The 19,569-nt window shown below is 41.3% G+C and overlaps 1 protein-coding gene across 5 annotated transcripts in view; it reads left to right on the plus strand.

Annotated features, from left to right (window-relative positions):
- Positions 1-15,060, plus strand: part of RNF19A (ring finger protein 19A, RBR E3 ubiquitin protein ligase) — a 57,203-nt gene extending 42,143 nt beyond the window's left edge. For all 5 annotated transcript variants that reach the window (XM_059474543.1, XM_059474561.1, XM_059474552.1 and 2 more), the window contains 8 exons: positions 228-436; positions 2,360-2,504; positions 3,045-3,207; positions 7,553-7,667; positions 9,693-9,854; positions 10,496-10,709; positions 12,347-12,490; positions 12,862-15,060. In XM_059474543.1, the coding sequence (XP_059330526.1) occupies positions 228-436; positions 2,360-2,504; positions 3,045-3,207; positions 7,553-7,667; positions 9,693-9,854; positions 10,496-10,709; positions 12,347-12,490; positions 12,862-13,537 (1,828 nt within the window). In that variant the 3' untranslated portion in view covers positions 13,538-15,060. The remainder of the gene's footprint in view (positions 1-227; positions 437-2,359; positions 2,505-3,044; positions 3,208-7,552; positions 7,668-9,692; positions 9,855-10,495; positions 10,710-12,346; positions 12,491-12,861) is intronic.
- The last annotated feature ends 4,509 nt before the right edge of the window (positions 15,061-19,569 follow it).

Raw genomic sequence — 19,569 nt, forward strand, 5'->3', positions numbered from 1 at the left:
TAGTATTTGTGTACAAATACTATATTGTGTACTTAATCCAATGCAATGGCAATAGAGCTGTGGAAAGATGAGTTTAGGAGCTGGTGCTGGCTGCCTCCTGAAGGAAATGGTCAATTTCTGATGTGCACTGCCTTTGTACCTGCTCCAGCTGCCCTGACAGCTGCATAGTCAGCTTTGTTCTATACTTAGAGCTGGTTTTGTGAGCAGAATTCTCTCTGTTGTTAAAGGTACGCAGTGATCGCGTTCGGATGTGCCAGCTGCCCCAAGCTGACGTGCGGGCGCGAGGGCTGCGGGACGGAGTTCTGCTACCACTGCAAGCAGATCTGGCATCCCAACCAGACCTGCGATGCTGCGCGCCAGGAGAGAGCCCAGAGCCTGCGCCTGAGAACCATTCGTTCCTCATCTATCAGTTACAGCCAGGAGTCTGGAGCAGCAGGTAGTTATGACTGGGGTGCTGTGGCTGTAAAACATCTCTTCTGGACATTTGCACAATTAGCCCTAGATAAGGAAAGAATGGAATAGTGACATGGTAGATAGATACTAGATGCTTTGTTTTTCAGAAACATAAAATAATAATTCTGAATTTGGATTAAAATTTTAAGTGTTATGCTTTGAAGTACTCTGTGACCAGAACATCTGACTTAAGTCTTAAAAGCTTGTCACCATTTAAAGTTCTTTGTAGTTGAAAAATGGGAAATCAAACGTGCTGCAAGGCAGCCTACTTTTGCACATTGACATTTTTAGTTGTATCACTTAGTACACTTGCTTTCTCCACTGTAGGTGAAGTTCCCCAGCTGTTAAAATTAAAACTCGTAACCACTGATTTTCTGTTTTCAAAAAGACTATTACTCTGATGCCATCTTTGATGTTTGATATGTTTGTTAGTACTAATTTCTGGTTTTCCAGGAAATGCTCATCTGTCTTGTCTACCAGAGGGCAAACAATTCCATCTCTTAAAGCTGAGCTTGTTTGTAACTCCCAAAAAAAGCAGATAAACTATTCAGAGTAGTGTTTAGCACATCAAAATTCCAGTTTGCTGTTGATAAGAATTGGCTCTGAATTGATAAGAATAAAGCTCTGATTTATTTGGCAGCTTTTGTCTGCCTGAACAAGCAAGGTAGATATTTGGGATAAAGAGTCCCACTTGCACCTTGTAGTTAGAGCTGTTTTTCTCTAATCCAGCCCCTGACTCGAGAGTCTCTAATTTGTAGTTTGCACTGGCTTATTTTAATAATGTATCCCATCTTGCCCTAAAAATTAGCATCTCGCTTTAGCTTTCAAATAAAACGGAAAATAAGCTAAATAAATTAGCACACCAGCTCCTTTCCTTACCCTTTCAGTTCCTCTCAGCCTGAAGAGCAGTAGCTCTGCCTTTCCTGTGCTGAAGAACTTGCTCTGTGTACTGCCTGCCCTGTAGGCTGTGCATGTGCTCTCCTGTGGGAGTAGCTAATGAATCCTTTCAGCTGCTTACTCCTTGTGCACTGGGCTTGGTAGAGATACTTTTTTCTGCTGTTCTGCATGCCTTTAGGTATTCTTTTATCAAGTATGAGCTCTCCTTTCCCTTTGTCTTACCCAGTAGCACTGAGGCAGTAAACTTGGAATTCTGTGCTGGGAGCTGCAAGGTATTTCTGCTGCTGTGAATAAACAGCTTGTCCTAAAGTGCAGGTGTTAAACAGGAGTGAAGATCACAACTGTGGGGTGTGTGTGTGTTTCACTGTTGCTCAATGACCCCTTGTTTGACAGAGCTGATCACTTAACCTCATTTTTCCATATTTGACTTGGGAACATGGAGATTCTCCAGAGTTTTCTTCTGCTCCACTATATTTTTTGGGGGAAGTTAGTAAGTATAAAGTAGGGCTGTGAAAAGGACTCAAGAGGAGGTTGGCAGTACCAAAGAAGTACATTAATGTGAATGGGGAGATGGATTTAAGATATGTTAACAGAGTGGAGACTGAATAATAAAGTACAAGATTCATAACAGCATGAAAGGTAAAAGAGGATTATATTTAAAGAGACCTTATTATCAGTCCTGTATTAGCATACATTTTTAATGTCAGACTCTAATATATATTTCATTAAGCTTAGAAAATCCTTGAACAGAGAGTATGCATTAACTATTCAATTACTTGAATGTGGTCTACTACACCTTGTTTTCATTAGTTTTGCTCAGTCCAAGGTTTGTAAAAACAGATTTGATATCAGGTCATGGCCAAATGCAGATTTGTAAAGCAACCTTATAAAAAACTTCTTCCGTTTTTCAGGTAACAGTTCAATCAGTTTTCCCAAATGTATGTCTGTATTGTGATTATATTTGATTGTCTAAAGAGCTGATATGATTCTAATACTTGTCTTTAAACAGCTGATGACATAAAGCCATGCCCACGCTGTGCTGCTTATATAATAAAAATGAACGATGGAAGCTGCAATCACATGACTTGTGCCGTCTGCGGCTGTGAATTCTGTTGGCTGTGTATGAAAGAGATCTCAGATTTACATTATTTAAGGTACATTTAAGAAAAAAAATTCTGTGTGGTTGGTGATTTGTTTTCTAAAGTATTTAGAAGGAGATTCCCAAGTGCTGTAATTCTGGCTTTCTTTTTCTTGGAGTAGAGAATTACTGTTGAAGTATTCATATTAGAGAATTAAGTCAGTTTTCAATATATGTATTTAAATTAGTGTTTTATTATTTTTATTTTGAAATATTTTGTAAACTTTATGCATGCGTGTTCTTAGTACAAATCAAGTATTTTGGATTAACACACCCTCTTTTTACTGATGTCCTAATACATTTATATTGTCCTTGTATTAGGCAATACAGAAGTTACTGTGAGCCATAGATTGGTGTGTAGCAATATGCTTCTTGTTACATTGCAAAATATGTTCTTAAGGCAAAAAAAAAAGTCTGATTAAATAACTGATGATGCATTACATCTGTAACTTGAACCTAGGGACAAAAATTTTGTAACTAGAGAAATGTTCAGTAGTGTATAGCTACCTTGATTTACTTACTGCTTCTTTACAGCATTCTTATTTCTCTCTATTAGCCCATCAGGTTGCACATTTTGGGGAAAGAAACCATGGAGCCGTAAGAAGAAAATCCTGTGGCAGCTAGGGACACTTGTTGGAGCTCCTGTAGGAATTGCCCTAATAGCTGGCATTGCTATTCCTGCTATGATTATTGGAATTCCTGTCTATGTGGGACGTAAGGTAAAAAGTGCTTCAGTCCCAACATGCTTCAGGTTTTACCTTCTGCTGTATGGCTTGGGTGATACTGTGTTAGTTGGGTGTCTTAACTGGCCTCTAAAAGAAAAAGACAAAACAAAAACCCAAATAATATCCAAAATACCAAAGCAGCCAACCCCTGCTTTGTTTAAGGATATTTGTGTCAGTTGTAGAGGAACAAAAAGCAGTGTTTTTTAAGAATCTTAAGTTCTCTTAAAACTTGCAGAGCAAAACACTGAACAATTGGCAATTTCTACATCCTGCCATGAAAGTTCCAGCATGCTTTTTCAGAATTGCTCTGGTTTTAATCTGTAGCTTCCCTTCTGTCCCTTAAAATGAAATAATTTTTAGAGCACAAGGAAGACAAAAAGGATTTTTTTTTCTGAAAAGCAGCTAATTACCAGAATTTTAGTATAAAATTATACTAGTTCAGGTTTTTGTATACACATATTTAAGCATTTATACTCAGCAGCTTGTTAATTGCCTTGGGCCAGTCCACCAATGTGGAACAGACTTCAGTGCTAGCTGGCTTGCCTTCATTTTACTTCTTCTAGGAAGGAGCCAAAAATGATCATGTTAAACAGACGGCAGTTGATATATTTCCTCTTAAAAAATAGAATACCTTTTACTATAAAGTAATCAACAAATTCTTATATGTAATTTAACATATAGTAATAAGTTATCTAGATCTTTTGGAAGTAGGCTTTTTGAAATAATGGCTTGGAAGATTTGTTTTTCTGCTTTTATCAGCATGGATTCTCGCAGTGACTGGCACAGACTCATAATTCTGCATTTGTTGGTGAGGGAAGGGGGAGTGTGATTGCTAGACAGGGGTCCAGATTTTCCACTGTATTTGTTTTATCTTTTTCTTTCTAACAAGTACCCTACTTTCTGCTACAGTTGGGTTTTGACCTTTTTATTCTGTTACAGCTTAGTCCCATACAGTCACTGGAACCTTGTAAGTGAGGAGAGGAAGGAGGCAGCAGTTACCTGTTCCAAATTGCACTATTAGCTTTTCTCATTATATTTTTGAATAGGACCCCATCACAGAGCACCTTTCATGTACTAAAGTCTCAAAGGATTAGTCTGTGAGGGCAGCCTGGTGAGAATTTCTGTGGTACCCCAGTGCCTAGTGGTCATTTCTCTGTGACCCTGTCAAATATTTGCACTTCGAGACATCTGACAGTGGAGATCCCACAGGCCCTTCAAGCTTGGTTTTCTTAGAAAAACTTTGTGTTTTTAACATAGATATAGGAAGAGCATTTGCATTAGATTCCTACTGCTCTGTTCTTCAGCTGATGCAAGAATCCTTTTGTTTTGCAATATGCTGTTACATATTTAATGATACTTCAGGTCCATTCTTAACAAACCTAGCACTTCCAGCTTTTCTTGACAAGCTGTCAAGAAAACACTGGTTTAGGTATCTGATTCTCCTCTTCTGGATTTCCTTGTAGTTGTTCATGCCGCCTTTTTGTCCAGTTTGAATACAGCAGTGAAGCTGCAGCATTATTACTGCTGAGTTAAATGAAAGGCTGATTTTGTGCCAGTAACTACCACTTACCTCTTCTTCAACAATGTGCTGTCTTCATTTTGTGTGCTCTGAAACACAAACCCTTTCCCACATACTGATAATGCAGGCAATTGGCTTCTTCCTACAGGTAGTCTTGAACTCATTGCCATTCAGCTGCATCTGGTCATTTCAGGCCATTTTTTCAGCTTCTCACAACTGGAGTGAATTCTTGCAACTATGCCAGATTGTACTGGCCTGAATTTCACCACACACGTTCTCCTTCCATCTTCAACATTAATGAAAATGTTCAATACTCTTGGATCCAAGGCACATCTCTCAGAAGTATGGAGTGAAGAGTCTCAATTTGGGTAGTTACAAAAAATGACTATTCACATGTTTTCTGTAGTTTCACATGAAGCTTAGTAGATTTCTCTCATCTTTTTTTTTTTTCAATCTGGACTATTATAACTGCTTGAGTGTCGTGCAAGAATGTAAGAATTAGTCAGTGTGTGACATCTGTTTCTCCCCATCCTCAAGGCTGACTTATCTTGTTACAGGAGAAAATTTAATGGGCATGATTTCTACTTGAAAACAAAAACCTCAGTGTGACCTTTTTGTTTCCTACCTTTGCTTTGATGTTTACAAGGTCCCAATTTTCAGGAAATGAAAGTTCATTCAGTGGTCTTTTACTTCCTCAACTTCTTGGTTTGTACCCTTTGTCAGATTATCATTGCCATTTAACCATTTCCAGTTTTCCTGGATTTTTTTTTCAGACATCTACTAATAATAATTTTAAAAAATTACTATTAATGACTCTGAAATTTGGCCTGCTGAGATATTTCTCAGATCAACTCATGTAAGTACACTCCAATCTGCTGTATTTGAACAGATCTTATTTCTTTGTTACCAGTTGTCTGGCTCACAGTTGATCTTCAATGACAACTGAAGGGAAAAGAAAATGGGAACAGGTCTCCAATTTGATCTGCTGGCTGTCTTTATTTTTTTTAAACAGCAAATTGATCCAATTTGGTCTTCCTCTTACTAGCACTGTACTCATAGAATAATTTCTTCTTGACTTTGATATCTCTTGCTTTTTGTGTCCCCTAGGTTAACCTTTCTAACACCCTCATGCTGTTCTTCTATACCCATTCATAGTAATTTGACCTACTTTCTATTTCCTTAATGCTGCTGCTGCTTTGGTAAAGGAAGCTTCATTGTTCTTTTTCACATTCTGTGTGTCCTTTGCATTGGAAGAGTTTGTGCTTGTGCTTTGATAGAGTTTCCTTGAGGAAGTGCTAGTGTTCTGGTTTTATAGATATAAGTCTTGAAACCTGATAGGTTTCTGTGTTTATTGAAATCTCTCTTCGGGCTTAGTGTTTTTGTTTGATTATACTTTATTATTTAGTCAATATCCAGAAGTTTCTTACTTCATAGTAGTTTCTACCAGTGTGACCTTCTATCTTGATGTTTTAAATCAATTTCTACTCTGTAACCTCTTCCTTCCATTCCTTTTTTTTTTTTTTTTTGCTTTGTGTTTAAGGAATCCAGTAACCTTTATGGATGTCTGTTTGTTGTATTATGCCTTTTGTTTCAGGAGTTAAAATTGTCTGTAACAGTAAAATTCAGCACCTTAGGTGATCCTGCTACCTGCTCAGAAACCTAATCTTTCTGGGTTTATAATTCTTACATACACTGTGAGTGTTCATGTTCAGTTTTTCCTTTTTAATCCATAGGCATGTTCAATATTCAAGTGCTCCCTCACTCTGCATTGTACCTCAGAGCAAGTAAATGCATTCTCATTGCACAAAGCACAGTGCCTTCTCTGCCCTTTCCTTGCCTGAACAAAGACTTTGTTTATTCCAAAATGAGAACAGCCCTAGCAAATCTCTAATTGAAATTATATTTTAGAAAGCACAGCATTCAACAACATGCTATTTAGAAAGCATGGCACTCATTTTTTGTCATTGTCTTCTTGTGTACTCATCTTTTGTGTTCTTCCTTAGATGGGGTGAGGATTAACTTGGCTTTGTGACAGCCATTAAGATACCTGTTGTTCCTTTGTAATTATATCTTAGATGTAGTGCATACCTCTGAGAAACCATGTTCCCAGGGAGAGTAAATGAAACACACAAATGTGGGAAGCCTCTGTAGAACAGTGATCTTTAAAGGCCTCTCAGGTTCTTGTGGGGCTTGTGGCAGGTGAGTTTAAGGCAGTCACATTGCAGAGTTATTGCACACTTGAATAACCAGTAAGAGGTTTGGGCAGCAGGTTCCTCAGTAAACAGAAGCACAGCTAAGACTCAGGTTTGCAGAAACATTTCTTGTCTCAACAGCTTGTCATGAGGGGGTGCTGGAGAGGTGGAGTTCTTGCTTTACCCTCCCTCCAGGCTGTGTTTGGTGAAGGCTCTCTTGTGGCTCTGTTATGTCAGCCTGTTTCTATAGATCTAGTAATCTGAAAGTTTCAACTCCATACTGTTCAGGGAAAAGACAACTTGGGAATAAGATGTGTCAATTTGATCATATGTGGCAATTCCTTTATCCTGAATTTTGTCTGCTGTTCCCAGCAATGTAAGCTGGAGTAATGATTAAACAAAGCTCTTCAATTACTTAGCTCTTCAAAGGCTGAGAATAAATGCTTAATTGCTGGGTGGGAGGACTTGGAAGAGATTGCCTAAAATAAGGATATGTATAAATTTTATTTTCTTTGAGATAAGAAATAAATCGTTGCGTAGAAGTGATGATTGCACTTCTTCCATCCTTGCAGCAATGTATTATTAATGTTGATAATGCTCTAAACCCCCTTTCTTTTCTTCTTTCAAGATTCACAATCGATACGAAGGCAAAGACATTTCAAAGCACAAGCGAAACTTGGCTATAGCAGGTGGTGTAACCTTATCTGTAATTGTTTCTCCAGTTGTAGCTGCAGTAACTGTAGGTAAGCAAATACTACTATTTTGTGTCTTGGTAGCACCTTGCAACCAGAGCTCTATAAACACTCATGAATAACACAACTAAGTGCTGCAGTTTCCTTTTATAGGTGAAGGAACCAAGACAAGGAGGAGTCTGAGGTTATACATTTATTGGGGCAGAGTCAAGAATACAGTACTTGATTTTAATGTAGCATTTCCTGAAGAATTAAAACTAATTTTTATCTTGAAATTTCCACATTATCACTTCTGGCTTTTAAGACTGAAATATTTAAAGGTTTTTTAAATGACCAAGAAAAAAAAACTGTTGCCACAGAGTCTATTCATATTTTAATAACTTCATATCAAAATTTTCTCCATGCAGAACAAAAATAGTCTCTTACACTTAACATTGCAGTAGTTGCTAAACCACTTATTTTGCTCTGGGAGTAAGTTCAAATTACATCACACTTTTTATCATGGTGATTGTTGAGTATAGCATTTAAGGAGAATCTTGCTGTCCTTACAAAATAATTGTCTCATCTTCCCAGGTAATTTCAAGATCACTGTAAACCCAGATTGTTTTTGAAAGGAGGGGACTTGCCTGGCACTGTCTCCTTCTTTATTGCAGCACAGGCATCTTCACAGTTGCTCAGCAAGCTGCTGTGGATAGCTAACTCACACTCAGACACACCATTTAGTTTTAAGTTGGATCAGCGTCCTGTACACACATTTTGTCTGCAGTGTTCCCCCTTGTGTCAAAAGCAGTGCTCAGAGAGTAATCAGTAACGTCCAGAAGATGAGGCCACTTTTAGCCAGTGATGATTCAGTTTGGCCATGAAGCTGTGGCTTTAAACTGCTTATTATCAATGGTGGGCCACTGTGCAAATGAGGATATGCCAGCCATGAAACTGCTATCAGTCTGCATTGCATTGTTCTCATGTGGCTGTGGTGTCAGATCCCTGTTAAACAGGTGGTGGGACACAGAGTCTCATAGTTGTATTTATAGGTCTGCCTTACTTCATTTCTCTCAAGCTGTTTCTTATTCCTGAACAGAGATGAAATGTGGCTTTTCAGGGAGAGCACTTGGGTTTTATTTTGTGGAGTTTTGCTCTTGCCCCATTGCCATTAACAAATGGCCTCCAGTCTCAGGCCATTGTGTGGTTTTCAAAAGAATGACCATAAGAATATGGAATGCCTCCTTGAATGTGAACAATTTCTATTGAAGGAGACTTTGGAATCCTTAATTTAGATTGGACTTGAGTAGCTTTTCTATTAGGTCTGCTTCTCTCCTGACATTTTCAGAATGTGCCAACTTGACATTTTTCAATCTGCTGGTTTTTATATCTTCTGTATACTTCCATCAGCAAAGCCATGGGATGATTTAATTCATATGCCAAAGGACTAACTTTCATCTTCCACTCAAAGTGGTGGAGTGGATGTGTGTGTATCTGTATCTGTCTGTGCTTTAGTCTACAGTTCCTTCAGCTGGTTCCCCTTAATTCCTGCCACTGTACTCCATTGAATTGTTTACTTTTAAAGGAAAACTTATATTGAAAAATCCTAGAGTAATAATAATGTTAAATCTATTAAATTGATAGCAAAGCTGTGTCTCCCTTTTGTGGATGTAAATTGAAGCCCCTTATTAAAGTAGTGGAGGTGCTAATATTTTCAGTTGAGCAACATTTGAAATAGATGTCTGCTTTTTCTGCCTCTCAGGTGGAATATCAGAGTCCCCAGTGGAGCCTTTGTGAATCTTTAGAGGACTTTAATTTTGTTTGTAAATTATGTTACGGACATATGGAAAGTATTAATTCGTCAATCATTAAGTTTCTCTTCCTACCAGTGCTGGCAGAGGACATTCTGCCTGCTGAAAGTACTTTCCTGTCATTTCACCTTTGTGATTTACCAGTATTTATTAATTTTGCTCCCTCTTGATCTCTTTCAAGTGTAATATTAATCAAATATTAAGTTATCTTGGAAAATGAAGTTGCCTTTATGAAAGGCGCTAAAATAAAAGTCAATTTAATGAAAAACTCTACTTCCCTCTGTAGGTATTGGTGTTCCTATTATGCTGGCTTATGTGTATGGAGTTGTTCCAATTTCCCTCTGCCGAAGTGGAGGCTGTGGTGTGTCAGCTGGCAATGGAAAAGGTGTCAGGATAGAATTTGATGATGAAAATGATATAAACGTTGGTGGAACAAATGCAGCTGTAGGTAAGAAAATGCAATGTTGTGTTTTCTATAAATATGTGGGCTTTGTGACTTGTATTTTCTATATTGGATACTAGAGCAGCTACTTGCATTTGGGGCTGCTTCTGCTCATTGCTGAAATTGCACCTCTCAGATGATAATTGCTTCTCTGTGTCATTTTGTGCTGGGCTGTAATTACAAAGTTATTGCCCATTTTAATCAAAGCCAAACTTAAGTCTTCTCCATAGGTAAGAGTTTTAACATACCATTAATGTTGCTCTTTCAGAATCCTGGTTTGTGGAAGCTGGTTAGATTTTTTATTTTTTGATAGGGCCAACTAAAGACTGGTCTAATGCTTCAATTTTTTTATTACATGGCACTATGCTGTGTGATGGGTCTCTCTGCATTCCTTTTATCCATGTCCTATCCGTGGTTAATTTTTTGCTGATGTCAGGCATAGCCATTATAACAGCACCAAGAAAGGTGTCTTTTAAAATTATTTCTGTTTTTTTGGGATTTTTTTTTTTTACAAAGTTCTCTTTTTGTGACCATGTGTTTTATAAATCCTTCTTCTCAGCATAATTTCAGAAACAGCTTTCACAGTCACATTCCAGAAACAGCAAAGTGCTGCTTCCCTAGCTGAGGGGCCTTGTGTGTTTCTGCAGATACGACGTCGGTGGCGGAGGCGCGGCACAACCCCAGCATCGGCGAGGGCAGCGTGGGCGGCCTGACGGGCAGCCTGAGCGCCAGCGGCAGCCACATGGACAGGATCGGCGCCATCCGCGACAACCTGAGCGAGACAGCCAGCACCATGGCCCTGGCTGGGGCCAGCATCACGGGCAGCCTCTCAGGGAGTGCCATGGTCAGCTGCTTTAACAGGTGAGGGGCCTGCTGCAGCCCTGCTCCACCTGCAGCCACAGGCAGTGCACCTCGTCCCTTCCCCAGCTTTTGTGTGCCATGGTCAGCTGCTTTAACAGGTGAGGGGCCTGCCCTGCCCTGCCCTGCCCTGCTCCACCTGCAGCCACAGCCAGTGCACCTCCTTGGCTTCCCAGTTCTTGTGTGCCACAGAGAGTGCCGTGGTGAGCTGCTCTAACAGGTGAAGGACCTGCTGCCAGCCCTGCTCCACCTGCAGCCACAGCCAGTGCACCTCCTTGGCTTCCCAGTTTTTGCTTTTCAGTATCAGTTCCTATTAAACAGAAGTGTCTCTGGGAGATAAACAGTTCATCCCTGACAAACTTACTGTTTTTCAAGAGATCCTGCCTGACCACAGTCCTCAAGATTTTGCTTTTATTTAGGCTGAGTGGGGCCTGAGATCTTGTTCTCCTGCTTGCCCAGGAGAGCTGCCTGTAGGCAGGATCAGAGGGGGGCAGCTCATCTCTCACGCAGTTGTTTTCTCTGGTGCACCTCACCCAAAATTCAGAACTGCTGACTTGTTTGGTCTGCACCAAGCTGTGCCTCAGAACACGTGGGTGGAGTGCGGACTCCAGATGGACTTGAGGCAGGAGGGGAAGCAGATGAACACCTGGCCTTGCCAAGGTGCCAGCTTCTTGTCACATGCTCACTGCCTTTTGTGAATTTGGACTTTCTGGGACTTAGCTCTCCTGCACCCTGAAGAAAAAGGGAGTGTGTAGAAAGAATTGTTAGCATGTGGGGTTCAGAATGAAATTTGCTCCTTAAATCAGCTGCCAAAACTGCTCATTTTGAGTAATTTGGCATTCCAAGCTATATAGAATAAAGAGTGTGATAGTATCAAGAACTCCCCTCTGCTGGGACGTGTACCAGGCTGTGACTGCTAAGTGAGATATACATACATACTCTCTTCTTTAAAGAGCTGAAAGTTAAAACAAACAAAAAAAAACAAAATAACAACAAACACAAAAAAAAACCACAAAAAAATCCCAAAAGAAAACCAAATCCCACTTTCAATGTCAGTACACAGATAAATAAGACATTTGGAAAAAAGCTTGTAATTTGATTTCTGGCATATCTGCTGAGCCCAGCATTAGATTGCTCAGGTTTCTATTATTCCTGTTGCAGTTGATAGCAATACAATGTAAAGCAGAGTACAGAACACAGTTCTCTGCCTTTTATTTGATTAGCAGTAATTTGTAGCAGGGGATACATGGGTACTATCATGTCTTGAATTTATGTACCCTTCTGATTGTTTTCACCATTTTTAGAGTATAGTGTACAATCTGCAAAAGAGCTGTAGCTGAACCTGGAAGCTGTCCTTGTAAATCTCAGGAGGAAAAGAATCCAGAACTTTTGGTTAACACCTTTAGGAAGTTACTCTGGTTTTGCTTTGGGGTGTTTTTGTTTGCTTGGTTTTAATAAAAAAATAGTAATTTTGACAGTGGGAATGGAGAACATGTGTCAGTAGGGTAAATAAGCCTATCTGTACTGGAGTGACTCAAGAACTCTATTTAATAATTACTGACTAATTTACTCACTGCCATCTACAAAGTGTGCTTTAACTGTTGTGGTAGTATGTGTAACTTGGTCTTTCTCTTTCAAAGACTGGAAGTGCAAGCAGATGTGCAGAAAGAACGATACAGTCTGAGTGGAGAATCTGGCACAGTTAGCTTGGGAACAGTTAGTGACAATGCCAGTACCAAAGCAATGGCAGGATCCATTCTGAACTCCTACATCCCTTTGGACAGGTAAGGGAAATGTGGTGAAAATAGAATATTTATAAGCCTTGCTTATTAAAGGATATTTTAAGCGTGCCTCAGCTGTCCTGCATTCGAGATTATACTTTGAAACTGTAGATTTCATTACAAATGGAATTGGGTGTGACTGCTTTCTGCATTTTGCCAGGGTTATTTCCAAAGAGGAATGCCATTGCTGTAGCTCAGTGAAGCATTTGGTGGTTCAGACTTTGTGTTTTCCTTTGGGCTGTTTATTTGGTTAAACATTTCCCCTTACAAGATACACAGTGAAAGTGAGAAAGAGGGATGTATGTAGGAAAGCGGCAAGAGTTTGTTCCACCCTCCGACGACCTCTTACACTGACGGATTCTCCCCTGTTGCAGGGAAGGGAACAGCCTGGAAGTGCAGGTGGATATCGAGTCCAAGCCAGCCAAGTTCCGGCACCACAGCGGGAGCAGCAGCGTGGAGGACGGCGGCGCTGCCGGGCGCGGCTGCTCCGGCCCGCCCGAGGGCAAGGCCGGCGCCGCCAAGTGGTCCAAGGACAGCACGGCGGGGAAGAAGTGCAAAGGCAAGCTGAGGAAGAAGAGTAGCATGAAGATTAACGAGACGAGAGAGGACATGGATGCTCAGCTGTTGGAGCAGCAAAGCACAAACTCCAGTGAATTTGACTCTCCCTCTCTGAGCGATAGTATTCCGTCTGTAGCAGATTCGCACTCCAGCCATTTCTCTGAGTTCAGCTGCTCAGATATGGAAAGTATGAAAACTTCCTGTAGCCATGGCTCCAGCGACTATCACACTCGCTTTACCACAGTCAGTGTTCTCCCAGAGGTGGAAAACGATCGCTTGGAAAACTCTCCACAGCCGAGTGGAATCCCTGTGCCTGTTCCAGCTGCCCCAAGCACTGATGTTCCACAGCTCAGTTACATTGCTGAGGAAAGCATTCAGAACGGATCTTCGACAGGTGTAGATTTAGGTGTTGGTGAACCACTGAAAGAAACAAACAACAACCATTCACAACAGGCTGTGGAGTTAAGCACTGATATTCAGACTGAAATGTAAATCTGTAAGTGCTGCAAAAATCTATTTGCCACTAAAGAACCCTGTCCGAGCTGGTTGAATCACATGCGACTTCTATAAGTTTCAGGTGACCAGCAGAAGCAAGGTTTTGATATAACTTCATTTTCTATATACTTGTCTGATAAGGCAAAATACTTCCTATGGATCTTCAACCTGTATGAAGAGACATTGAAGGCTTTAACCAAGTGCATTACAGCAGTACAAATATGTCCATGTTTTGTATTTTTGCCACAACTTTGCTTGAAAGCGTATACTTGGTGTATTTAGATAAAAATTGGTAAATTCTTAATATGTTAAATGCTGAAATGAATAATATGTCCTGCACTGTTCACTTGGAAAATATGGGGTTTGGGATAAAGGGTGTTAGCTGAGCATTAGTGACTTAAAACCATTCTTGTGTGAACTCAAATTTAAGGGAAGCAAAGACCTGCAGAGACCTATACAAATATACTTCAACAGTGAATATTCAGAATGACAATTTTGTTTCATAACTGGACACACTGTATTTAGAATGCATGTCAAATGAACTGCATATCTTCAGATGGATGTAGCCTGTGTCAGAAGTGTTTGTATGTGTGTACTCTTTGAGCAGGGTTATGGCTTTTACATAATTTCAAAACATAAGAAATTGGTACTTAATATATGGTGGAATGGAGACATCACCTGTGTAGAACAGTGGGGTTACCTATTTATTCATGCAACCAATCATGCAGCAGGTAAGGCTACTATATAGTGTATAAAAAGTGTAAAATAACAATCCAGTGATTTCTAAGCATTGTAGAAAAGCAGATGCAGTCACCTTTCCTTAGGGGGAAAATTGGTGCCCCATCCATTCTTGGTGCCTTTGGAAAAGACTGGGTTTGAAGTGCCTGGTCGCCTGAGGATTTTACTGTAATGTTTTCCAGAATGTCCTCTTTGGCCACCTTGGATCACAAAAGAAAATCCTAGTGAATAAAATGACTGTCATAGATATAATAATGAGGTATTGGCCTACCAAAGACTCACTCAGGCTTTAGTGGACTTGACATCTCTGCAAGACATGCCTGTCTTCAGTCCCAGAATCTTAAGTGCAGTGCAATGACTGCCCAAATGCAAAGATGGGTTCCAAATATGCTGGCTTTTTTCTTTTTTTTTGCAAATGGGAGATGTACAGCTGAACACAAGCTGAAGTTGGCCAAAGCGCCCGCACTGTTAACATTTTTTGCTAAGTAATTCACTAAAATGAAAAAAGTTGTGACTCTCAGAATAACAGTTAACAATGTTCTGTCTTGTGTTTCATGTATTGCCATTATGGTGCTACTGGAGGTTTGATTGGATGAACAGAATGCCATGAGCTACAGTCCTCTTCCATGACTTATCCTCACCAGTTTCAGTAATAGCTTATAACACTAGTGCCAGTTATGTTACTTGGAAATGCTTGTTACAGTATTTGTATATTTGCAATTCAGTTTTGCTCAATAATATGCGTGTAAACTGCATATCTGAAATAAATGTCTAAATACTGACTTCTAGTGGCCAGTTGTTTATTGTGCTGATCAGCCCTATGAAAATGTGTGTGTTCCCAGGGAACCTTTTTTCCTGACTGCTCTTACCTCTTGCTGCTTTTAAATATTTTTATTTGATTAGGCGTGCTTTGGAAGTTGAATGTTCTGATTCTTGGAAGTGTAAGATCTAAAGTCAGTTGTGTTTTGTACAAGATTTCAGCCTTCTCTAAGATGAAAAGAACTCTGATCTGCCTCTCTGGCAGGCAGAACAGTAAATGCTTTTGGGAGAGGGATGCAGTTCTGGCAGGAGCTCTTTAAATAAAACTGCACAATCTTGGCACAAGTCAGATGGCTGACTGAACTCAAACTCTGTTTTCTCCATCTAAAGTGATGCTCTTCTCAGTTCACATGGGCTGCACAGAGTTCTTTCTGAAACACCACAGATTGGTCAGAGTTTCTGGGTAACACCTGGTGGTTTTGCTGAGCTGAACTGCCTGTTCCTTCGGCTCATTTTCTCACCTGCATCACGAGAGGCCAGGGAAGTGAGAAACTAAAACCAATGGAAGGATGCATTGCAGAAGCCCAGGCTGGATTGCCTCACCCCAAATCCATGTGCAAGTTATGCTTCTGTCAGATGGAAAAGCTATTTCAGCAAGTTTAAACCTACCTCTTAATTTCTCAGGACCTCAGTTTTGCTGTGCAGGTAATTGGAAATATGGTTTACTCTTGTAAATAAATTTTATCAAATAATAGCATTATTTTCAGTCACTCTGAAATCATCTGATAATTTTTACATCACTTGAAGAGGTAATGTTAAAATGCAGGTAAGTTTTTTTCTGGAGATAAGTTTTTAGCAGCAAACCATTTTGCTGATTAATTTTGTAATATTTTTTAATTCAGAGGTAATATTTAATACGTGAGGCAGTCTTAACAGCACCAGTAAATTTAATGCAGCACTGAATTTTGAGTCTATAAAAAAGTAAAATACACACTTCTATTAATACACTACTGTAGAAGAGGCTTCTCTTATTTACAGATCTACTGTAAAAATTCAATAACTTTGGGACATCAGGTGTAAACTTGATTCTTCCTGTAATTTATTTCAGTACACACACATAGTGGGTTTTATTCAGAAATTTTTTCATGATTCCTGGCTGATTTGACTAATTCATGTCAGGCTGTGGATCTTGAGGAAATGTATTTTAATACCTGCTGTATCTGAGACTATTTGAGATAGTTACAACATTGGATAAAAGCCATCATAAAAGCTTTCCTCATGGTGTTTGCATGTCTTTGTTGTAGTGAAGCATCCAGGCTTGTACATCCATCCTTTCATTCAGTCAGTGTTACAAAGTTTTGCATGTATAAGCTAATTAGTTTTTACTGTTGCATAAAGATTTTTTGACTGACTTACATCACTTCCAGTCCTTCAGATTGATTTTTAAATAGTTGCCTACTTAGTAATACCACCACTCTGATGGATAATAATGCATTTTAAAGATAATCAAGCAGAAGGTTGAAAAATACTAGAATTAATGAGCTTAAAACCCATGAATATTCTAATTCAGGTGAAATTGTGGCCGTTTTGAACTTTGAAATGATGTTGAGATTTATTTAGAATCACTTCCTGAAATGACAAAGATCTGAGGAGCAGTTACCACCTTGACCCAAAGGTGACACATGGATCTTCCCAGAGGGAATAGTCTGGTGTTGCTGTGGGAGCAAAATGGATTTCCCACAGGACTGAAGAACCCCCAGGCCCAGTCGAGGTGAGAAGCACAATCCCAGACTGGTGACAAGGATTTTGTTGTCTTTGTTCTCAAAGGGTGGGAGAGAGAGAAAAGTGGCTGTGAGGTACTTGGTAATCAAAGCTGGTCTGGAGGAAAAGGAGATGGATGCACAGCCTTAGGGCTGACACTGAACTTTGTGCTGAACACAGCCCCAGGTCCTGGCAGACGGCTCTGGGGAGGAATCTGCTGTGGCACCTGGCTCTGTGCCAGGCCCGGTAACTGAGTGGCTTCGAGGGGTGACTCTCTGCACCTGCCTGCACGCAGGAACAGCAGGAAGCATTTGGGGGGCAAACGCAGCAAGCTGCCAGGTACAGCTCTCCTTGCACCAGATCCTGGTGAGTTGGCTTTACGAAAGCTGACTTTATTGTTCATTCCATCTCAACAATAAGAACATTAAAATTCCCAACAGCCTCAACTGGAGTGCTTGTGTTCAGGCACCAGAGCTGTGCTGCTGGGGCTGTGTGGGCTCGAGCTTCCCTTTGCTCACAGGCTGCATTCTCAAGCACAGCATTCTGTGCACTTTATCCCCTTATAATCCCTCTTGCTTACAAGGAAAACCACTCCCATGTTGCTGACTGTGTTTACGCGGGTGGCATTTAGCAAGGAGCAGCCGAGAAGTGGCACAGGCTTGCAAGGAAATGGCACTGCCACAGAAGTGGCACAGGGTTCTAAGGAAATGGCACTGCCACAGAAGTGGCACAGGCTTGCAAGGAAATGGCACTGCCACAGCTGGAGGCTTCATCTACACTGCAGTGTGTTACAGCCCTCAGGGAGGGCCCAGGGAAGGAACGAGGACTTGGTTGGTGATAATTTCTCCCCCCCAGCCAGCCAGGCTGAGCCCGGCTCCAGCTGCCCACCCTTTGTCCCTTGGGGAGCTGCAGCTCACAGGCACTGAGCAGAGTTACACTGACCTGGGTCATAAATGTTCATTACAGCACGGAAGAAGCTTTGTACCCTGCTGTTCAAAACTATGTTGTTTATTGTAATGAACAAGTGTAAGTCTTCTGAAAGGCCTGGCAGTCACAGGAGTAGCCCTTTATTTGTGCAACTGGATTATGTAAAGCAGGGCAGGGCCTGATGAGTGGAAATACATCCCACATAAGGGCAAGGAGTGTGGTTTGCCAGTAACTGAGCTCTCACCACCGCCTGCACCTGTGGGCAGGGAGAGTGGGAAGTGGTGGCCCTGTGGTCCAACCCTGCCATGCTGACACTCAGCCCTGGCAGCATCTGCCAGCCGGGAGCTGGCTTCTCAAAAACATCAAAAATACTTTGAAAGGATTAAAATAACAACAGTGTGACCCACCCCATTCCTGGGCTGTTCCCTGGCCACTGACTGCATTTTCAGTGGCTACAGAAAGAATTTTGCTGTCATCTCTTGTGTGAAAACCAGAGATCTGTGTCCAGGAGCAGCTGGGTGTGTGCAGGCCTGGGACACACATCCTTGGTGCTTGTGACTGGCTGCATTATTGCCACTCAGGGTCACATTCACGCCCCTGCTCCCGTCACCTGCTTTTGTTCTGCTGTTGGGTTTGGTTGTTTTTACAGAGGTGGAAGTTGACACTGAGGGGGTGAGTGACAAGCCAAGCTCATAACACCATGCTGGGATGGGGGGGGGGTCTCCCTGCCACAAAGCCAGGTAAGACAGTTGGAGTGCTCTTGCTCCCCCCTTTTGCCCACTCAGTTGTTTCTAGGTGCTGTGTCCACACTGAGGCCACGCACTGCAGTGCTGAGGTGGCAGCTGCAGTGCTACCTTTGCCTGGCAGAGCAGCCAGAGCTGCAGAAGAGATTATGGAGGGCAGAGGAAACAAAAAACAGCATAAATAAAGGACAAGCACAGAGCAGAAACAAGACTTAAAATACGGAAGTGTTCAAAAATAGGGGAAAATTAGACCAGGACATAGGGACTGTCCAGGAAAAGAGGAGCTCCCAGCCAGAACTAATTCAGCTCTGTGGCTTCTCCTACTGATCATTACACAGACGGGACACAAAACACATTTTGCAGCAGGTGAGCAAGGAGCAAGTAGCTGCTTTTGGCCTGCAGCTGCTCCAGTGCCACACCTGGGATGCTGCAGCAGCCTCTGTGCAGAGGCCACACCTGGCCAAGGACATTGTCTGTGACAGGTCACCCCACCTTTGCTCTTCAGCTGCAGCTGCTGGGAGCTGCAGAGATTTCTCCCCCAGTTTCCCAGACTAAGGCAAGAGAATGACTTAGGCAGCCCTTACCTGTCAAACAAACGGTGAAATCCACACCTAAAGATAATTCCATTCTGCAGCCCCTGCCCCCCAAAATGCCCTCCAGTGCCCCTTCAGTTTTGAAGACTGGTGTCCTTGTTTTGAGCTGTTCAGGCCCAATCAGCAGCACAGTCCCTTACATGTGTTTGATTCAGGTTTTTACTAAGTTCTGTGTCTTTAGAAATTGTTCAGCCTGTCCATTAGGCCCTCCCAAATGCTGTCTAAAAAGTACCAATCTCACAATGAAACCTGAAGGAGGCAGGACCATCACCAAAATGACTGCAGGCAATGCTGCTGTTTTACATCCTAACCGCCAAAGTTTAGGGTCTGCCTTAATCTGAGGAGATCACACACAAATAAAGTGAAACCTGTTAATTGCTAAGCATCAGTTGCACTGATGATGCTTTAGAAAGTACAAGCCTCATTCTTGGCACCCCAAGCTGAAACTCATAATCCATATGTGAGAATTGTAAGCCTAAAGTGTACTGAACCAGAAAAGAAGCCATAA

This window comes from Ammospiza nelsoni, chromosome 1 (genome assembly GCF_027579445.1).
Source record: "Ammospiza nelsoni isolate bAmmNel1 chromosome 1, bAmmNel1.pri, whole genome shotgun sequence".
In the NCBI taxonomy this organism is placed as follows: domain Eukaryota; kingdom Metazoa; phylum Chordata; class Aves; order Passeriformes; family Passerellidae; genus Ammospiza; species Ammospiza nelsoni.